The 21,639-nt window shown below is 39.5% G+C and overlaps 1 protein-coding gene and 2 non-coding genes across 6 annotated transcripts in view; all 3 read left to right on the top strand.

The window, feature by feature from the left end:
- The first annotated feature begins 6,112 nt into the window (after nucleotides 1-6,112).
- The window catches only part of NOP58 (NOP58 ribonucleoprotein), a 33,820-nt gene continuing 18,293 nt past the window's right edge, over nucleotides 6,113-21,639 (top strand). The window contains exons 1-5 of one of the 4 annotated variants that reach the window (XM_035007359.1): nucleotides 6,164-6,417; nucleotides 14,071-14,147; nucleotides 15,768-15,820; nucleotides 16,025-16,142; nucleotides 20,659-20,780. In XM_035007359.1, the coding sequence (XP_034863250.1) occupies nucleotides 20,673-20,780 (108 nt within the window). In that variant the 5' untranslated portion in view covers nucleotides 6,164-6,417; nucleotides 14,071-14,147; nucleotides 15,768-15,820; nucleotides 16,025-16,142; nucleotides 20,659-20,672. Of the gene's footprint in view, nucleotides 6,418-14,070; nucleotides 14,148-15,767; nucleotides 15,821-16,024; nucleotides 16,143-19,600; nucleotides 19,663-20,658; nucleotides 20,781-21,639 lie in introns of those variants that run through there. The other 3 variants (XM_035007357.1, XM_035007362.1, XM_035007358.1) reach the window with 3 other exon arrangements.
- Nucleotides 15,140-15,228, top strand: LOC118012765. Its single transcript, XR_004679826.1, has one exon. It is a non-coding gene; the product is annotated as a small nucleolar RNA SNORD70 (small nucleolar RNA).
- On the top strand, nucleotides 15,919-16,005 carry LOC118012766. Its single transcript, XR_004679827.1, has one exon. It is a non-coding gene; the product is annotated as a small nucleolar RNA SNORD70 (small nucleolar RNA).

Genomic DNA, 21,639 nt, shown 5'->3' with positions numbered 1-21,639 from the left:
AGGTGGGTAGTCACAGATACAGAAATATAAATGAACCATTACAAAGGCTCCCTACCTTTCTCTTGCAGTGAAGGAAAAGGTTTTATTCATTTATACACAAACAGAAAAGTAGTAATGGGCTCCTGGGTGGCTCAGTCGTTAAGCGTCTGCCTTTGGCTCAGGTCATGATCCCAGGGTCCTGGGATCGAGTCCCACATCGGGCTCCCCGCTCTGCGGGAAGCCTGCTTCTCCCTCTCCCACTCCCCCTGCTTGCGTTCCTACTCTCACTATGTCTCTCTCTGTCAAATAAATAAATAAAAAATCTTTTAAAAAAAAAAACAGAAAAGTAGTAGCCACAGTTTTCCAATTCAAGGACTGAAAGGAAACACAGAGCATAAAACTCACCAGCTGATTATGGCTGTTCCAGATCTCAAAGAGTTGTTTTCTATTCACAGACACAAAATATTTTTAAGCTCATAATGATTCACAGACATAACAGACAAACAGAAAGACAAACCAACAAATAACCAAAAAAAACATACATAAAAAGACAGCTACTCATGAATGTTAACTATACTTCAATAATAAAAATTAAAAAAAAAAAAAAAAAAGACAGACACTCTGACTTCTGCTATCCAACCATGACCAGACTCCCTGTGTCTGTCTGCCATCTGGCCTAGAACAAATGGTTATATCATAAACAAACAAACAAACAAATAAATAAGTGCCAGATTCCATGTTTCTGCCACCAGCAATTGTACACAAATCAAAACGAGAACTACATCCAGACCTGGTCATTAACTAGAAACAGAATCAGAAACAGAAAAAGACTTGGAGTAATGTGCTATTGCCACAGGAAATAAACTCAGGAGCTGAGAAGATTACATCAAGGTAAAAATAGCCCATATGGTACCCTTTTCTGGCAAAGCAGTCAACTGAGATCTAATAGGTAAAATCTACTTCGACTTCTCAGTGGAATCACTACTAGAACGGCCAGAGGAAGTCTAAAAGAGAAAGTCATTTAGAAAAAAATTTACTTAGGGACGCCTGGGTGGCTCAGTCGGTTAAGCATCTGCCTTCGGCTCAGGTCATGATCCCAGTGTCCTGGGATCAAGCCCCGCATCGGGATCCTTGCTCAGCGGGGAGCATGCTTCTCCTTCTGCCTGCTGCTACCTCTGCTTGTGCTTGCTTGCTCTCTCTCTCTGACAAATAAATAAATAAAATTTTTTAAAAATTCACTTGCCAAGAAAGCTATTAAAGGGGGCAGTATTTAAAACACTTGCTCATCACAAACCGAAACAAAACAAATGAACAAAACATGTATTAAAAGGAAAATACTCATTTAATTTGGTTACCAAGGTTTTTTAATAAAGGAAAAACAGCAGTTTTCTCACATGAATATCTTATCTCTCAAGCTTTTCCCCTGTCTGCAGGTATTAGCATAGCAAAAAGGCAGGGATAGAGTTGTTTTTGTTTGAGAGCATAATTTACATGAAATTGCAAGATTTCATTTAGTTAGGGATCTAGAACTAAAACCTCGTTTTGTTGTGTTTTGTTTTTGTTTCCTTGGAGGGCAAAGTGGCATGTATGTATATTCGTTTCCTATCTGCAGGATGGGATATGCATGTCTACCCTTAATGGAAACAAGCCGTATCAATTTTATTCCACATTTCTTTAGTTTCCTACTTGATATCTCCCTCCTCTGGTCTATTTGAATTACAGTCTTAATTTAATTTAATTACATGGTAATCATTTCCACTTACTAAGTACTTAAGTAATGTCAACAAAGACAGTATCTTACTTAATAGTCACAATAACTCTGTGAGGTAGATGTTACTCCTGTTTTACACACAAGAAAAGTGCCAAGAAGTTAAATCATTCACCAAGGGACCTAAAGATCTATTAAGTAGTAACAGGTGAAGCTGAGATTTGGACTCCTGCTTACTTTTGCTGTATTGCAATTGTGTGTACTAGTCTGCTTTCCCCAAAAATCAGTAGCAGCTTGAGGGCAGGGATTATGTATTTCATGTCTTTGACCAGAACAAAGTATAGGGCCTAGTATGTAGTAGGCATATAAATGAATGAGCTATCTTTTTAAAAAATTTTATTTATTTGAGAGAGAGAGAGAGAGACTGAGCATGAGCAGGGGGAGAGGCAGAGGGAGAGGGAGAGGGAGAAGCAGACTCTGCCCCTGAGCAGGGAGCCCAACTTGGGGCTCGAAGGCAGATGCTTAACCAACTGAGCCAGCCAGGCACCCCATGAATGAGCTATCTTTTAATATTTTATAATTTTTTTTAAAGATTTTATTTATTTATTTGACAGAGAGAGACACAGCGAGAGAGGGAACACAAGCAGGGGGTAGTGGGAGAGGGAGAAGCAGGCTTCCTGCCGAGCAGGGAGCCCGATGTGGGGCTCGATCCCAGGATCTGGGATCATGACCTGAGTCGAAGGCAGACATTTAACAACTGAGCCACCCAGGCGCCCCAATATTTTATAATTTTTAAACATGCAAAGGTCTTATATTTGAAAAAGCTACATTAAGCTCATTGCAGTCAAGGAATGTTGATGTTAGAGCTGAGGTGCTAATGTCAAAGATAAAGGCCAGCTAATAGTCTGTTCAGGCCCATACCTTGATGTCGTTCAGGGTCTGAACCTTAGCTTTACAAGTAAGCAACTCAATTTTGATCATGAATCTAGAGTTGATTAGTTTAGAGGGAATTGCTCATTTTGCCCAAGCTCACAAGAAAATGATGAAAGAGCGTAACTGTAATTAACTGGTCAGAGATGAAACTTTTGGGGGCTGTTCACAGAGTTAGGTGACACAGCTTCCCAGAACACAGATCACCTTTGTGTTCTCTAGGTAGGCTACCCTCCCTGGAGGTTATCCAAACTGTTAATGTCTCAATGTTCAGGAAACTTTTTTCTTTCTTTCTTTTTTTTTTTTTTTTTTTTTTTTGATGTTCAGGAAACTTTTTAAGTAAAATAGTCAAGAATTCAATTGAAACATATGCTCTTACATAGGATCTACGGTACATAGGGCAAATAAGGGAAAGACATTCAGATTTTTATTCAGGGGGCACCTGACTGGCTCAGTCCGTAGAGCATGTGACTCCTGATCTCTGATCTCAGGGTTGTGAGTTTGAGCCCCACTTTCAGTGCAGAGATTACTTAAAAATAAATTCTTTTTAAAAACAGAAAAGATTTTCCTTCTGAGGTGCTGATCTGATGGCAGGAAGTCCTCAGAAAATGCCAGACCGGAGAGAGCCACAATAGGATCGTGAAAGGAAGTCATCCTGCATCTAGTTGCATGAGCCAAACTGAGCAGGAAAGCGTGGCTGTTAGAACAGATGGTCTGAGATTTGAGCCTGTTTCCAACCCATGTCCTAACTGCCTCTCCTTCCTCCAAGTACCCATGGTCTCTGGAAGGAGAGGACTTTGGCACAAAGAAAAATATGTCTCACAAAAGAACAGGTTAAGAAGCACAAAAGCTGCTTCCCTGTTACCTGGAGAGGAACAAGAACCCTTGAGGGTGGCGGCGTACAGAAAATGCGCCATGGTGTGGGCAGCACCTGGGTTCAGTGATGAGGCAGCCGTCAACAACAGAAAGACAGCGATACTAGAAGACACCAGGGCAAGGGAACACAGAGCGACAGGCAGCAGCTCAACAATTCTGTGACAGAAACAATCTCTATGGCCCAACCTCTGTGGATTCCTAAAGGAAACCGTGAAGGAGGTTGTGTGATCTTGGGTTCTTAACTTCTTTGAAAAGGCAAATTAGGGTAATAATAAGAGTAGAGTACCTATTGCCTAAGTTTGTTGTGAGAATTACATCATACGACGAGCACTGAAAACAGACAAATACTGTTATGTCGGTGAAAATGTTAATTCATTGATTTTAAATGGGGTCATTTATTAGTCACCCCAATACTGCCATATTGGTCATATTGGTCATACTGTTCTGAGAACATACCAGGCACACTCCAGCTTTGGTATCTTTGAATAAACTGTTCTCTTTGCTTGAAATACTTTTCCTCCAGATATCATGAGAGCTGGCTCCCTAAAGTCATTTATTCAAATGTCACCTCAATGAGGCCTTTCCTGGCCATCCAGGAATATCTTATTCCCCTATCCTGCTTTCTTTTTCTCTGTAGCATCTAGTACTCTCTAATATACCAGATATTTATCTATTTTGTTTCCACTTACTAGAAGTTCCATGAAGTATGGAGGTTTTTCCATGTTTTGTTCACTGGTATGTCCTTAGTGCCTGTAAGAATGTCTGACAGAGAGTAAACACTCACATTTGTTGACTACATAAAAGATGTTTACTACTTGAACGACATGAAAGATCCAAACATCTCCTTGTATTTATTACAAGGCACATGAGAGGTCTCTGAACAAAAGGATATCTTTTGCCAATATCAGTTGGTCCCAAAAAGTACACGGAGCCTGTATTAGCACCTTGAAATTTAATCCCATTATTCATTCCAGTCTTTCATTTACTCATCACTACTCGTATTTATGGAGTCCTTACCATGTGCCAGATACTAGCTTAGTACTGGGCATCCAACAATGAACTTTCATGGAGCTTATATTCTAGCTAGGTCAGGGATGGGGCTGGAGGGTGAGGAGAGAACAAAAGAACCATGTTTCTTATCTTTGTCCTTTCACCATGTTAAGCCATACTAAAGTTATAAGTCCTTCTTCTGGGTTATCTATACTCTCCCATATCCTCCTCCTCATACTTCTTTGTGCTATCTCCCCTTGTCCTAGTACTTTGTTTAATCAAGTATTGAATCTCTTATTTTTCTCTTGCAACAGGGAATTTTCAGATGATTACTATATTTGGCCAAGATCCAAATCCAAATCCAGAGTCAGCTCTGAACCCTGGACGAATGCATCACTGAGGGGATTACATAAATGGCAATGTGCAATTTCTTCTTCTTCTCCGATAAGCCACAGTAAAGAGGGTTCTCATTGAATAAGTGGTTTCGTTTCTCTTTGAATAAAGGATGCAAGCTTTAGATACAAGAAAAAGAATTTTACTTCCTGCAAACGTTCATTCATTAAATGGTTAAGAATTTTTTTTTTAAAGAGGGGTACCTGGGTGGCTCAGTTGGTTGAGCATGTGTCTTTTGATTCTGGGGTTGTAAGTTTGAGCCCCATGTTGGGTGTAGAGATTACTTAAAAAAATAAAATCTTTTAAAAAAGAAAGAAAACTAGAGAGAAAATGATATATATTGTGAAATGATATAATACCACAAACAGACGCTGTGCTTCCATTTCATCTACCTACCCTTCCTTTCCCAATCAAGCCATTTTGGTTTCTCTTGCCTCCCCGACCACACTGAATCCTATGGGTATAATCGACCATACTCTTGTCTGTAACCTAGATTCCCCCATCCCTTGATTTTTCCCCACTTTCATCTTTTTTGTCATTCAGTCCAGGATTTTCATTCCTCTTGATGCTAGGTTGCAGAGCTGCTTGAAAAAAAAAAATCAAGTTACTTAGTGTTTCAAAACTTCCAGCAGGTTGCAACTTAATGTTTACAAGCGATCCGCATATACGGCCTGGAAAGTGAGGAAGGAAACTTCACTCCTATTGAAAGCCAGACTTGTGGAATAATTGAGGTATTTAAATCAGTCATTCAAACTGAAAGGTACCAGAAAAGCAAATTCCGCTAAGACAAGGACGTAAAGTCCAAATGCCTACCCTAGAATCATTGCAGCAAAAATGGGATAGGCCTACATATACATAAAAGACATCTGTGCTAATGATCAGTTTGGCCAGAGGGAAGAGAACGGCCAGGAGTGCTCGCATACACAGGCACATGGTGTCATCCCGAGAACTTGACTTCAAGCCAGCGCTATCCAGGGAGTAAAATTAAGCGGCTAGCATTTCCCAAATTCCAGATGCTTGGGGCAAACGGACGAAACAGCTCCGCATTTCTCTCAAGGTAAAATATATCACATATAGTAATTTTAAAAATAATAAAAAGCAAAGTTCTTCCCTTTTAGGTTTCCGTACCGCTTAAAAGCTCGCTTTAGTCCCTAAGAAATCTCGCGACATTTTCTTTCTTTCTCTCTCTTTTTTTTTTCCCTCTCCCCCCCCTCCCACCCCGTTGGCGGGAACAGACCGGAAGCGACGGTACTCTATCTGTCGGAAGTGATGTCATATCCCAGAAGCCTTGGAGAAGGAGAAGCGGGTTCCGGCGTTGTACCCATAGTCCAGTTTGGAACGTTTAGGCAACGTGGTCTGATTCTTTGCGAGAAGGCGTTCGCGTTTGTGCTCGGCCTGCTGCGGCCTCGCAGGCCTTTGGGGGCCGAAAGTTTGGTCTCTTTTCACTGGTATACGAGCTCGCGGCGGGCCGCGCAGCGCCCTGACCCGGCCTCACCATGTTGGTGCTATTTGAAACGTCTGTCGGCTACGCCATCTTTAAGGTAAGTTGCAGGTTGAACCGTTGGAGAGGCAAGGCTGGTGTTGTGCAGGAGAGGACAGGGAGGACGAAGGGGAGGAATACAGCGCTCAGGATCGCGTGGGAGCCGTTTGTGTCCTGCTCTGAAAGTTAGCGGAAGGCTTTGGGTCTGGGAGGCGCATGTGTCGGTGAACACGTGGCCGCGCCGTTTGGGGCGCCTGGTTCTGTGTTAGAGGATTTGGCCCCGTGAGAGAGGTGGGCAGGAGCCTTATTAGAATTTCACAGGTACGGAGTTTGGGGTTTATTCTGAGTGTTTTTGAGGAATGATGGGTAGGTTTTAAGCAGAGGAATGACCTAAAGTTGTCTTAATGAAGTTGCTTTCCTGTGTGGAGAATAGATTACAGCAGGCAAGAAAGGAACCAAGAATATTTTTTTTTTAAAGATTTTTTTTTTTTTTTTTTTGAGAGAAAGAGAATGAGAGACAGCATGAGAGGGAGGAGGGTCAGAGGGAGAAGCAGACTCCCTGCCGAGCAGGGAGCCCGATGCGGGACTCGATCCCGGGACTCCAGGATCATGACCTGAGCCGAAGGCAGTCGCCCAACCAACTGAGCCACCCAGGCGCCCCGAACCAAGAATATTTTTGCATTAATCGAGACAAGATGAAATTGCTTGGATTAAGATTGGTATGGAGGGGGCGCCTGAGTGGCTCAGTTGGTTAAGCAACTGCCTTCGGCTCAGGTCATGATCCTGGAGTCCCGGGATCGAGTCCCGCATCGGGCTCCCTGCTTGGCGGGGAGCCTGCTTCTCCCTCTGACCCTCCGCCCTCTCATGTGCTCTCTCTCTCTCATTCTCTCTGTCTCAAATAAATAAATAAAATCTTTAAAAAAAAAAAAAAGATTGGTATGGAGGGAAACAAATACCAGGAGAAATTTTGAAGGTAGAACTGGTGGGATTGGCTGATGAATGGAGAATGTGGGTTTTAGGTTGAATAAGTGGATACGTGATGGTGGGGGAAAAAACGAGTTAGGGGGCTTTTCGGGGGGGAAGATACTAAAAAGGTCCAGTTTGGGCTGTGAAACTTGGGTTGTTAGACGTGGAAATGCAATCGTCATTTTAAGTTTCAGACCTAAGGGAGAAATCTGGGCCGATGGTAATCAATTGGAGATTTGGTTGTCTTAATAGGGCAAGTTTGAAATTTAAAGATTATCAGCACGGAGCCTACATTCGTGTAGTAGGTTGCTATTGAGATGTTCCAAAGAATGAGGTAAACTGAGTGCTATCCATGTGCCAGGCACTCCTCTGAGCTCTACAAATGTATAACGAAAAACAATTTTCACATATATGCTGATAAGGTAAAAATGCTGGATAAAATGTGTATAGTATTGTTCTGTGAATAAAAAAAAACTGTGTATGTGGTATGAGTGCAGAAAATCTGGAATCGGCATTCCAAAATGTTGATTTAGAGGAGCTTTTAACTTTATTAGGTTTTTTTTCAGACATTTGAGAATATAGTTCCATTTGCACTTGTTACATTACTTACTATTTTTAAGAGATAAAATAATAAAAGCCAAAAGTGGGGCGCCTGGGTGGCTCAGTTGGTTAAGCGACTGCCTTCGGCTCAGGTCATGATCCTGGAGTCCCGGGATCGAGTCCCACATCAGGCTCCTTGCTCAGCGAGGAGTCTGCTTCTCCCTCTGGCCCTCCCCCTCTCATGCTCTCTCTCTCTCTCATTCTCTCTCTCAAATAAATAAAGAATTAAAAAAAAAAAAAAAAAAGCCAAAAGCTAGCTTTGCTTATTTTTTCTCATTGGGGTTGTCTGTAATGGCTTTAGAGCCTGGGAGTGTGTCTCTTTTTCCCAGCTTTTTGTAGTCTTCTCTAAATTCTTAAGTAGAATTCTGCACATGCCCTCAAATTTTCTTAGCCAACATGGTCTATCATACTCTGAATTAGTGTGTATGGATGAATTTCTCTTCTAAGTAGATGTTAGGTATACTGTCCTGAACTAAGAGAGGGAGGCGCAGCTGCACAGTCCATTGGTTGCTGCTGATGGTAGGAAGGAATTGGCTTAGCAATTCTCTGGTTTCTAGACCTGGGTCATAAAATACTCAATTATGTCTCAATTATTACTGATTTCTTTTAATGAAGAGTATTCTCCATAAAAATGTCTTGACTATTCTGTAGCAGTTTTTAATGGTACCCACTTGCAAATTACTGTTCAAATTTAATAAATTGTGGTTTATGGTTTAAGTAATGTAATAGAGAAGTAACTAAAGCCTTGAATACATTGATAAAATGATTCGGTTCCAAATATTTCAATTAATAGCAGTTATTAATTGTTAATAAAGTAGACATAGAAAATGTTCTGGAATTGGTGGTTGCACAGTTTTGTGAAAATATACTGAAAAGTAAGTTGTACACTTTAGAAGGGTGAATATTATGGTGTGTAAATTATGTATTAAAAAATAGATCTATAGTACAAAGTTATTAGCTCCCTTTACCATAATCAGAATGCTGGGGTATAAAATTACATTGGCTGCATAAAATTCATACTTTAGTGGGGATGCTTTAAGAAATTTTTAAAACTTTTAACCTCAGGTCATAGGAATACATTTTAATATCATGATCTAGTGTACATATATGCACATATACAGTGATTTGCAACGAATTAAATACTTTGTAAAAAAAATTACTGGGTGTTAACAAGGTTATATATGAAGGCAAATAAACGAACTATTACCATTTTTAGAATATTGTAAAAACTTAACTTGGTCCCTTGTATCATGAGGCATCTTTTAGTTTTACTCATTCCAGACCTTTTGTAGCTATGCTGCCCAGTACGGTTGCCACTAGCAATCTATTTAGCTGTTTAGCACTTTATCTACATAGCTATTTAGCACTTGAAATTTGGCTAGTAAAGCTGTGGAAATGAATTTTTAGTTTAATTCACTTAAAAAAAATTTTTTTAAGATTTTACTTATTTATTTGACAGAGAGAGATACAGAGAGAGAGGGAACACAAGCAGGGGGAGTAAGAGAGGGAGACGCAGGCTCCCCGCTGTGCAGGGAGCCCGATGTAGGGCTCGATCCCAGCACCCTGAGATCATGACCTGAGCCGAAAGCAGACGCCCAACGACTGAGCCACCCAGGCGCCCCAAATTCACTTAAATTTTAATAGTCACATTGTGTAGTGCAGCTTTGTGGTATAGTGTTGTGTGTTCTTCATTTCCTCAAGCCTGGAGGAAGAGATTTTATGTGTATACCAGAGTTCATGTATAATATGATTACTGAGCAATATGGTTTTCTAGCTTCATTTATTGGGTATAATTTTCATACTGTATAACCCATCTACTGTAAAAGTGCAGTTTGATCCATTTTAGTAAAATGTATACAGCTGTGCAAGTTGCAGTCCAGTTTTAGAATACTTCCTCTTGGGGCGCCTGTTAAGCGTCTGCCTTCGGCTTGGGTCATGATCTCAGGGTCCTGGAATCGAGCCCCACATTGGGCTCCTGTCAGCGGGAAGCCTGCTTCTCCTCTCCCACTCCTCCTGCTTGTGTTCCCTCTCTCGCTTTGTCTCTCTCTGTCAGATAAATGAATAAAATCTTAAAAAAAGAAAAAAGAATACTTCCTCTTAAAAAGTTACCTCCTGCCCATTTGCAAGTCAGTCGGACCCAGCTCTAGGCAGCCACTGTCTGTATAATTTTGTCATTTCTAGAAATTTCATGTAAATGGAGTAATAGTTTTTTGTGTCTGGCTTTTTTCACTTAGCATGCATTTGAAGCTAATCCATGTTGCATGTATCAATTTGTTCCTTTTTGAATAATCCACATTTGAAACTATTCCAAGTTATCCTGTACAGCAACTCACACAAGTTCCATAAAATAGTACTTACCCATTTTGTTTGTAAAGTAAAACTTAAAAAAGTTAGCATTAAATGTTTAAATAAAGCATAGGAAATCTCAAAGTAACCAATTAAGTGAAAATTAGGGACGCTTTTGATATAGTGTGCTCTTTCCTCTTTATAAATTTATTGCCTGTCTGGAATAGAGGAGGATACTCTAGGAATATCTGGCATGCTATGGGATGCATTTATGTTTGTGTTTTACTCTTTATTGTGAAAAATTTCAAGGAGACAAGTAGTAGATTATAAGAACCTCCATGTACACCATCACTCAGTTTCAACAGACCTGTTTTGTGGGCCATCTCTCTCCCATTCTCCCCACATTGTTTTGAAGCAAATCCCGCATATTTAGTTTTATCTGTAAATATAAGTATGTGTCGTGCGTATACTATGAAGGCGCACGCACAAGTTGTGTCTTTCCACAATGTCATCCCCCCCTGCAATGTTAGCTTTATTCAGTTTCAAAGCAAAGTTAGTATAATTATAACACAGGACTCCAAACTTGATGACATTTCACTACCTGTTTAACTTGGCTTCTTACACATCACAGAGAGCAAAGCACAAGTTACACAACAAACAAGACAGAACAAGGGGAAGTTGGAGGTAGGAAGTTAATGTAGTCTTCCATTGCACAGTTGAAATAAGGCCTGGGTCTGGTGCGGGTCAGCTCACAGCACTAGTTGCTTATTATGTTCAGGCAGTGGAGGATCTCTTTTCTTTTTAAGATTTTTATTTATTTATTTGAAAGAGAAAAAAGTGAGCATGCAAGGAGAGAGAGAGCGCGCGCAGGCACGCACATGAGCCAGGGGAGGGGCAGAGAGGCGGACTCTCCGCTGAGCAGAGAGCCGGAATCCCAGGACTCCAGGATCATGAGCCAGGGGCAGCAACCGACTGAGCCACCCAGGCACCCCAGACAATCTGTATTTTGTTCAGAGGTCAGTTGGGCAGGGCCTTCGGTGGCAGCTACCTTTCTGATGTGGGCAGATGTGAAAGAGTCAGCATTGATAAGGCCTTGACTGTTTGCTGCAAATCATTTCAAAAGGGATTTATTCAGTCTTCATTGGCAAACCTCTGTTTCTCCTGGTTATCGTTTTTGAGTGGGTCTCAGCCAGTGCTGGTTCGGCAATATTTGGTCTAAGCCGAAATGCCTTGGTTACTTGTGCCACTGCTTGATAAAAGTTACTGCTTGGCAGGAATGACTCCATCTTGCTCTCTATAGTATGGGCAAGATAAAGACTATGCTAAAGATTTTAATGGCAGTAACTATACACCATTTCTACTTGGAAGTGGAAATAATTCCATCTTAATCCAAAATAGACTTAAAATGGACTTTGTATACAAATGTTTTCAGATTTCTTTGTGTGAAAATGAATGACTAAAATTTGAGGCATATTTTTCAGGAAATATAGCAGTGATTTCTAATTTTGTTTTGTTGTAGCACAATTGGGAACAGAATGGCAAGGTTTTATTTGCCATAACAGTCTTTGGAGACCTTTGAGTAGTCTTGAATGTTTCCATTACATTTCCTTTCTTACTTTAAGAATGCTGATAATATCTCTTGAATATGCCGATTGTTACCCAACTGTTATCTCCAAATATACTTGCTTTTCAACTACAAAAAATGTAAATTTTACTCATGAGTCATATCCCCTGTTTGGTACATATCCTCTCAATAATTCCTGAACTTTGGATATGGTTAGTGTGGCATTCTCTGAATAAACTATTTCCAAAAGTCAGGACTGTTCTGTGAACTCCTTTATCAGAAAATAACTAAATCAGTGTTTCAGTGCATTCATGAGATTTGCTGGAATGTCTTTGGATTCTAAAGTTCTCATGATAGGCAAAATAGAATTGTTAGTGGCTTGTAATTTTTTGTATGTGTGTGAAAATATTTATTAAGCAAACTCTGTGCCCAACATGGGGCTTGAATTTACAGCCCTGAGTTCAAGAGTCCCATACTCTGCCGGCTAATCCAGCCAGGCACCCCAGCTTGTAATTTTTAAATATAAACTCTATGCTTTTGGATCATTTACTGCTCCTACTCTGGTTTTTAAGTTTTTTCACTTCGATTTATTTTGACCAACTTCTCGAATTCTGTAAATATATCAATTTAGCTATGTGTGATTGAATTTAAACAACACAACAAATCTTTAAAATCATCCTGCCACACTTGTCTGACAGAAATTAAGTGCAACTTGCAGTGTCGTATTCATGCTTTATCACAAAAACATATACTAGGCTATAACTGGACAATAAAACTTACTGTGTAAATATTCTGTGATAATACAGATTTGATGAAATGTTTATCAGTATAGTTTTTAATTTATTGGCTGGGGTTTTTTTCCCCCATAAGAAGACATGCATGATATCTATTTGTACTTTAAACTTGAATCTCCCATCAGTTGTAAGGCATCCCAATTTCAAGAATGTTAATATGGGGGAAATGCATTTTAGCATTGATTCTACCCTATGTTATACTTGGGCAGTTGACTTACTATATTGGATTTTGATGAGAGTATAGGGAAATAATTTTTTTAAAGATTATTTATTTATTTGACAGAGAGATAGAACAAGTAGGCAGAGTGGCAGGCAGAGGGAGAGGGAGAAGCAGGCCCCCTGGTGAGCAGGGAGCCCAACATGCGGCTCGATCCCAGGACCCTGGGATCATGACCTGAGCCAAAGGCAGATGCTTAACCAACTGAGCCACCCAGGAGCCCGGGAAATAAGTTTTATTCAGTCTTGATTTAAGTGAAACTAATAGACTCTCTTGAAAGCAATTTGATAGCATCTGTCAACTGTGAAGTAATACATTTCCTATGTGATCAATTAACTCCACTTCCAGTAGAATATGTGCTATAGAAATACAACATGTATACACACAAAACTGTTTTCGGAAGGAGAAAAGGAAATTTTAGAAAAACCCTAAACATCTGTAAGGGCATAAAATGATGGTATTTTCATACAATGGTTGTTAAAACCTAGGCTTGTGTCCATGTTATGCTAAGTGGTATAGTATGATTCCTAAAGGTATGTATAAATAAAATGTTAAGACAGTCAAAAAGAATATATATATACCTAAATGTTAATGACTTTTTCATAGATTTAAAGTGCCCCCTTTTTTTCTTTGCATTTTAAGTTTTCTTATAACAGGAGGTATCCTAAAATTGATGCTATCTTAGTTTTAGAAAAATCCATCCATAATACTTTGTTAGGATGATCGTAGCAGTAAATAAAACTTACTCTTTATTCTAGAAAGTAGGCAAATAAAGTCTTTTGATGTTCTATGAATATGATATGCTTTGTGAAGGGGTTAGTGGGTTAGTGGCTCCTTCAAATAGGAAGTTTTCATCAAAGACTTCAACTGAATTCCATCCAGTTATTTAAATGGGCTACTTGAGCTATTAATTTGACCAAAAATTTATGGTGGGTAAGAAAACTGGTTTGGGGCGCCTGGGTGGCTCAGTTGGTTAAGCGACTGCCTTCGGCTCAGGTCATGATCCTGGAGTCCCGGGATCGAGTCCCACCTCGGGCTCCCTGCTCAGCGGGGAGTCTGCTTCTCCCTCTGACCCTCCTCCCTCTCATGCTCTCTGTCCCTCATTCTCTCTGTCTCAAATAAATAAATAAAATCTTTAAAAAAAAAAAAGAAAGAAAGAAAACTGGTTTGTTACTTTGGTGAGGAAAAATAGCTTCTACACTTATTTTACATATGCAGTTGTACTTGAAGTGTGTAATCATGTATGCCTAAGCCATGCCATTAAAATTATTTAAATGTTTGTTACAGGTTTTGAATGAGAAGAAACTTCAAGAGGTTGATAGTTTGTGGAAAGAATTTGAAACTCCAGAGAAAGCAAATAAAATGTAAGCCATCTTGAAACCAAGAATTTAGCAGTTAACATTTAGTTGGTGTTTGTTGTTGGTAGTGGTGGAGTTTTTATTTTTATTTTATTTTTTTTATTATGTTATGTTAATCCCCATACATTACATCATTAGTTTTAGATGTAGTGTTCCATGATTCATTGTTTGCATATAACACCCAGTGCTCCATGCAGAACGTGCCCTCTTTAATACCCATCACCAGGCTAACCCATCCTCCTACCCCTCGGTTTGTTTTTCAGAGTCCATAGTCTCTGGTAGTGGTGGTGTTTTTAAGATTTTGTTTATTTGTTTTAGAGAGAGAGCGCGCCTGTGAGTGGGGGTGGGGAGCAGAGGGAGAAGGACAAGCAGACTCCGTGGTGAGCATAGAGCCTGTGGGACCCGATCCCACAACCCTGAGACCTTGACTTGAGCCGAAATCAAGAGTCAGGCACTGAACCAACCGAGCCACCTAGGCGCCCCTGTTGTTACTGTTTTAATCTCTATATCCAAGGTGGGGCTTGAACTCATGACCCTGAGATTCCATGAGTCACATGCTCTACTTTGACTGAGCCAGCCAGGGGCCCTAAGTAGTGGAATTACTGAATAAATTATAGTATATCTATAGATCTCTTACTAACTTGGAGAGAGGTCAGTGGTATACCAAGGAAACCATGCTTCAGAATGATATGTATAATGTGATCCCATTTTTGCAGGGTTCTTGTATATCTCTATATGCACTTATGCAAGCATAGAGATGAACAAATGCCACTTCAGAAAGGTGGGAATGGGGGTGGGGAGAGGCAGAATAAGATGAAATTACTACTTTTCCTAAAATCTTTTTGTGTTGTTAAGTGTGTATTTAAGGGACCCACCAGGGTTTTTGTTCCCTGGCAGGTAAGAAAATCTTCCTTAAAACAACACTATCTTAGATATAATAGAAGACTAGTTTTTTTTTTTTCAAGGGCTGTATGCTTCATTTGGCTGAGTTAACCTGATTCATTGTTGTCAATGATGTATTCTTGTTGGAACTGAATATAAATGATCTAACTCAAATATTCGTCACTACCACTGAGACAACAATGAATTATTCATCATATATTTTTGTTTCAATATAAAATGATGTTACCTTGCATATACCCTTTATGGGGGAGGAAGGGGGTAAAATAAGGGTAACCGCAATCAGATTTGATGATAAACTATTTCTTAATGGCCTTTGTATGAGATGGACAAATCATTGTTGTGAGATTCCTGACTTAAGAGGGACTCTTAATACCTTTTCTAAGGTCTCCTTTGTCCTTCTAAGGATCTGTGTCCAGCTTTAAGCAGCAGAGGTTATGTTGAAGCTTCAGCATCTTTCCTGTGGTTGAGATGTGGTATCAAACCTCTTTGCTGATGTTTATTTTCCTTCAAAGCCTACAACCTCTGCAGTAGTCCAGACATTACTAACCTAACATTTAGAGAAACTGGTTGTTTAAAGAAGAATTTACCTGACTTTGCACCCTGATACCCAGTGACGGGAAAGTGTATTCTGTTGGTAAACAAAACAGTCCAAAACCTTCTTCCTAAATACATGGTTTTTGCACAACCAGTATGCCCTCATAACTTTTCTTTTTTTCCTTCTAGAGTAAAGCTAAAACATTTTGAGAAATTTCAGGATACAGCAGAAGCATTAGCAGGTAAAGTGAAAGACTAGCTTTTTTGTTTTTTTTTTAATCTTGTCACTTGATTATCCTTATCAAAAGATTATTTGCTTCAGTTGCCTGAGTTAACCTTATTCAATGTTGTCAATGATGCATTCTTTTTGGAATTGAATTTAAGTGATCTAACTCAAATTCGTCACTACCACTGAGACAACATTGAGTTAGCTTTTTTCACCATAGGGTTTGTTTCCCCCCCATGTGATGAGAGGTGAGAAGTGGTTAAATTGATCTCCCTGTGGAAACCAACAGCATAATGCTGAAGCACAATTCAGTAAAAGCTGTTCTACAAGGGACCAAGGTAATGTAGTCAAGTACACGGCTGTCTGATAATATTAATCCAGGGGTAAAGTTGAGAATAGCCAGGATTCACAGTTAAAATAATAATACAGCAGCTCTCCAGAAGTACACATTTTTAGTTCAGAAGAGTACAATATTATTAAAAGTTTTAGGAAAACTAATAGGCTTTTGTGTGTATGGTTTGGTTTGGTTTGGTTTTTATTTTTATTTTTTTTAAAGATTTTATTTATTTATTCATGAGAGAGAGAGAGAGGCAGAGGGAGAAGCAGACTTCCCACAGAGCGGGGAGCCCGATGCGGGACTCGATCCCAGGACTCCGGGACCATGACCTGAGCCGAAGGCAGACGCTTAACCATCTGAGCCACCCAGGCGCCCTGGTTTGGTTTGGTTTTTAATGCAAAAACTACACCTAGGCTTAAGAGTTAATCTGAAGGGGGCATGAAGAATGGATGACTCCTGTCCTTCAACTGGTCCTCATGATGGGAGAACAGACAATAGGTGTTATTAACTAGGCTTGGCTTTAGTTGGCAGTTGGTCTCAAGGGTTTTGTTTTTTGTTTTTTGTTTTTTAATGTTAGGGAAAACAAGAAGCCTGGATATAAAATTCTGCTTGTGGATTTTTCAATTGCTTAAATTCCGTATATCCAATCAGCCAACCGCTTGGCGGTAAAATTTGAAAATGTAGGACCATAAGGAAGGATATGGCATATAATTAGGCAAGAATTTCACAAACCCAAATAATTTTGTTATCAGCCCCAAGAGAAGGGTATAATTCTCTTATAAAAATTAGGAACGTAACTAAACATGCTGGAATATTAATGGGCTGCCCCAACATTGGCAGAAGGGTAGCTGAAGGAAGACCCACAAATGGATCCAATTTTTTAATTTTTAAAAATAGTTCTAGGACTGCTTCATCAGTAAGTCAATAATTAAAGCCTCACAGAGCCATTAAAGCACAACTATGATAATTTTTGCCTGAAGGTTTTTTTTGTTTTGTTTTTTTGTTTTTAGTAATGTCTGCATCCAACATGGGGCTTGAACTCATGGCCCCAAGATCAAGTTGCATGCTCTTCCAACTGAGCCAGCCAGCACCCCTGCCTGGAGAATTTTTTAAAAGATCTGTTCATCACAACTTTAAAATTATATGGGTAGAATTTTGTTAGGACTCCAGGTGAGATTGTGTTGGCTGTTCTCCAACTCTGGGGGACATTATTCACATAGACAGTGATTTGAACTTCCGCTGGAATTGTAAAGTGAGTGGCCCTGATCCCAAGTGGCTTCTTTTGAATTCCTTTTTGCATATAACTTCTTTAATCTTTTTTGAGGTATTTCCGACCAGTCCTTATTAAACGGATAGATCCAACTTCTACCCAAACATGAAGCAGGTTTTTACTATTAATAGGTAATATATTGATCATGTAGTGATTGTCCGGTTTTGTACTCCTCATTTCAAAATTGTTAAATCCTTGAAGCAGTCCTGTGGGTTAGATGTTAATCACTATTTATAGGAAAACTGAGGCTTGAGGAATATCTCCTTTTCCTCCTGAGCTCTTGGTATTCCTTAAAATAATGTAAAGATAAATGGCCAGATGCCATGCTAGCTGAGAATTTAAAGTCAACTCGAGCCCCCCCCCCCCCCCATCTACTTTCCATGAAGGCACAGTCTACGTTGTTCTTCACCATCAAATTCCTGGATTCTAGCACATAAATATTTTGGGTAAAGGAATGAAAATAGTGAGCTCTGTCAAGAATCTTTTCCCATCTATTTTTACTAGAAACTCAAATATCACCTTATTAAGAGAGCAGTCTTTCCTGGGAATTAACTTCCATTCCCTGTTATAAGGAAATTTTGATGTGACAGAACCCAAACTGAGCGGTTATAGATATCATAGTATGCATTTAAAAACCCCATAGCCTAAGAAACAGTCTGATGTGTTGTGATATCAAGAATTTATATTGAGGGGCACCTGGCTGGCTCAGTCCGTAGAGCATGAAGCATGAGACTCTTGATTTCAGAGTCGTGAGTTCAAGCCTCATGTTGGATGTGGACCCTACTTTAAAAAAAAAAAAAGCCTTTGGGGTCCCTGGCTGGCTCAGTTGGAAGAGCATGTGACTCTTGATCTCAGGGTCATGAGTTTGAGCCCCAGTTCGGTGTAGAGATTACTTAAATAAATAAACTTAAAAGATGAAAATAAGGGGTGCGTGGGTGGCTCAGTAGGTTAAGCGACTGCCTTCGGCTCAGGTCATGATCCCGGAGTCCTGGGATCTAGTCCCACATCGGGCTCCCAGCTCAGTGGGGAGCCTGCTTCTCCTTCTGACCCTATCCCCTCTCATGCCATTTCTCTCTCTCTGTCAAATAAATAAATAAACAAAATCTTAAAAAAAAAAAAAAAGATGAAAATAAAAGGTTGAATTTTTTTTTTTTTTAAGAATTTAAAGGCACCTGGGTGGTGCAGTTGGTTAAGTACCCAACTCTTGGTTTCGGCTCAGATTATGAGATGGAGCTGGCGTCAGTGCAGAGTCTGCTGAAGACTCTCTCTTCCTCCCCCCTGAGCATGCACTTGCTTTTGCTCGCTCTCTAAAATAAATAAATCTTCAAAAAAAAAATTTATATCTGAAGATTATACTGTTTGTATGTAGAGCTTTATTTTTACGGTCTGATTTTCAAGTTGCAAGTCTTCCAAATACTACCGAAAAATTTGGTACTCTCGCTCTTTCTCTCTGACAAATAAAATCTTTAAAAAAAAAAAAAAAAGAATTTGGTACAAGCCTACTTTTGGATGAAGTGGGAAGATTACTAGGGGATGCTGAAAAGTGGCTAGTGAAGTAAGAGAAGACTCAGTTTCCCCTTTACCTGTCACCATTTCTGCCATCTTTTAAAAATACATAGTATGGGGCGCCTGGGTGGCTCAGTTGGTTAGGCGACTGCCTTCGGCTCAGGTCATGATCCTGGAGTCCCAGGATCGAGTCCCACATCATCCTTGCTCAGCGGGGGGTCTGCTTCTCCCTCTGCCCTCTTCCCTCTCGTGCTGTCTCTCATTCTCTCTCTCTCAAATAAATAAAAATCTTTTTAAAAAAATAAAATAAAAAATAAAAAATATATTATGAAGAGTAATTAACATGCTTTTTAATAATAAAGGGAAGGTAAATGTAAATGTTAGCTCTAGAGTAGAAATTTTTGCTTAAGAAATTTTTAAAAAAGGGAAACACTGAAGTATAAGATTGATAACCAGAAGCTAGAAGTTGAATAAAATTTTTTAATTATAGAAGATTAAAAACTTGAAAGAATATAACTCTTACTAGAAAGGTAGGTTATAAGGAGTCAGTGTTGTACAATATGGTATGTAAAAGGTTATCACCTAAAAAAAGTAGCTTGAGACTCAGCTTCTTAGAATGTAAGAGCTCTGTAAGAGCTGTGTGGTAGCTAGATGATTTTTGTCCTCATCTTTCATCTTCCCAGATAACAGATGAAATGGACTTGTAACTCAAATGGATAGAGATGTGGTCAGGAGGAAAGAGAAGGTACCTGGCTGATTAAGCATAAACTGCCTGCTTAGAAATTGTGGCCAACTTCCTTCCTAGCAGGCATACTTTAAATTCAGCCAAAACCCGGGGCGCCTGGGTGGCTCAGTCGTTAAGCGTCTGCCTTCGGCTCAGGTCGTGATCCCAGGGTCCTGGGATCGAGCCCCGCATCGGGCTCTCTGCTCTGCGGGAAGCCTGCTTCTCCCTCTCCCCCCCCCCGCTTGTGTTCCCTCTCTCGCTGTGTTTCTCTCTGTCAAATAAATAAAATCTTAAAAAAAAAAAAAAAAAAAAAAATTCAGCCAAAACCCTGACAGCAGAAGAGATATTAGTCCATGTGGGTCCAGAACATCCTAAGTGTAGGCCTAAGAAAGGGTGAGAGTTACAAAGTAGCGGATTTAGAACCTGCCAAAAATGAAAGCAGTCCCAAATAGAATAGTCTGCCTTTGGGTAGTGAGTTCTCTGTCACTGGAGGTTTACAGGTAGAGACCTGATGACATCTGGATCTGGAATAATTAGCAAAGCCTTCATTCAGGCATGCTTACACTGCAGCAGGACCTTCCAAATGGATACACTCCTTTTTACTACAGTCTTGACAGGATTTTAGGGTATCTCACAGAGCATCAGGCCAGTCTGCCTACAGTAACATTGGAGAGTAAATCTATTTGTCATTCCAAAATAGATTGTTTCTAACATTTTGATTCGAGCTCTGTCTGGGTTCAAGAGTAGATTTCATATGACATAAGGAAAGGAATGCTGTATCTGCTTTTAACTTCTGGTTCTAGAACTTAAATGAGGGTGGGAAGATCAGATGAGACTGAAATGTGTAACTCCTTCAGTGTTTTCTGCATTTATCATTTCATTTTAGAAGTAATGTTAAATTCAACTTTTTGAAAGGAAGTGTTTATTTTGCTTTATTCTTTAAGTTTAAACGAGATCTTGAGGTTCTTAAAATTAAAAAAACTTGAGAGTTAACTCTTTTTTCTTTTTCCTTAAAAGCATTCACAGCTCTAATGGAGGGCAAAATCAATAAGCAGCTGAAGAAAGTTCTGAAGAAAATAGTAAAAGAGGCCCATGAACCCTTGGCTGTAGCTGATGCTAAACTAGGAGGGGTCATAAAGGTAACTATGTTTTTCATGCCTGCTAATCAGAACTCGTCATACAGTATAGTAGCTACAAAGCCTAGCCTTTGTATTGAGTTGTTTGTTATTACATGATCTTTTTTCCTAGGCTACAGAATAATTGATTTCCAATACGATTATCAGGACCCAAGTACAAACAAGTAATGCCTGTTTGTTGTAGAAAATATTAACCCCAAAAAGTAATAAAAATTAACTTTAACCTTGCCACCCAGAGATCTGTTAACACTATGTATATCCTGCCATGTTTTTGTTTAGTCACATTTCTTTTCTTTCAACAGAAATGAGGATATGACATTTTCTCTTTAGTGTATGTGTTTTATTAGAAAACTTTAGCAGGGGGTAGAGTCTCTGGAGATGAAAGTGGAAAGACTGGAAAAGTGGGCTCCCAAGCATGAAAAGCAGAACAGTTTGAGAGCTGGTTGTGATTATTTTGATCTTCAGTGATTATAGTAGATATTATAGTGACAGGTTAATTACTGTGTTTGTGAGCATACCTCTGCTTTTTAAAGTAAGGTTTATATTATATTGTAGGTCTTCTTAGGTAGGAAAATGCTAAGGAGATTTGAGGGACTTTTTTTAGGTCAGGATTGTGAATTTAAGAAGTTCAATTAAATAAATTATTTCTAATACTGTCTGGTAAGTAATGAAGTTTTCTGTGATGATGTCAATCTCTATATTCATTCCATGAAGTGCCCACAAGTGTTAGTTGTAATTTTCTGTTAAAAAACATTAAATTTTAAGGACATCTGGGTGGCTTAGTCAGTTAAGTGTCTGCCTTCAGCTCAAGTGATGATCCCAGAGTCCTGGGATCAGGTCCCACATCTGCCTCCTTGCTCAA

The sequence above is a fragment of the Mirounga leonina genome, unplaced genomic scaffold, assembly GCF_011800145.1.
Source record: "Mirounga leonina isolate KUSES-001 unplaced genomic scaffold, KU_Mleo_1.0 Mir_151, whole genome shotgun sequence".
Classification (NCBI taxonomy): Eukaryota; Metazoa; Chordata; class Mammalia; order Carnivora; family Phocidae; genus Mirounga; species Mirounga leonina.
This window is presented reverse-complemented; position numbering and strand designations above follow the sequence as displayed.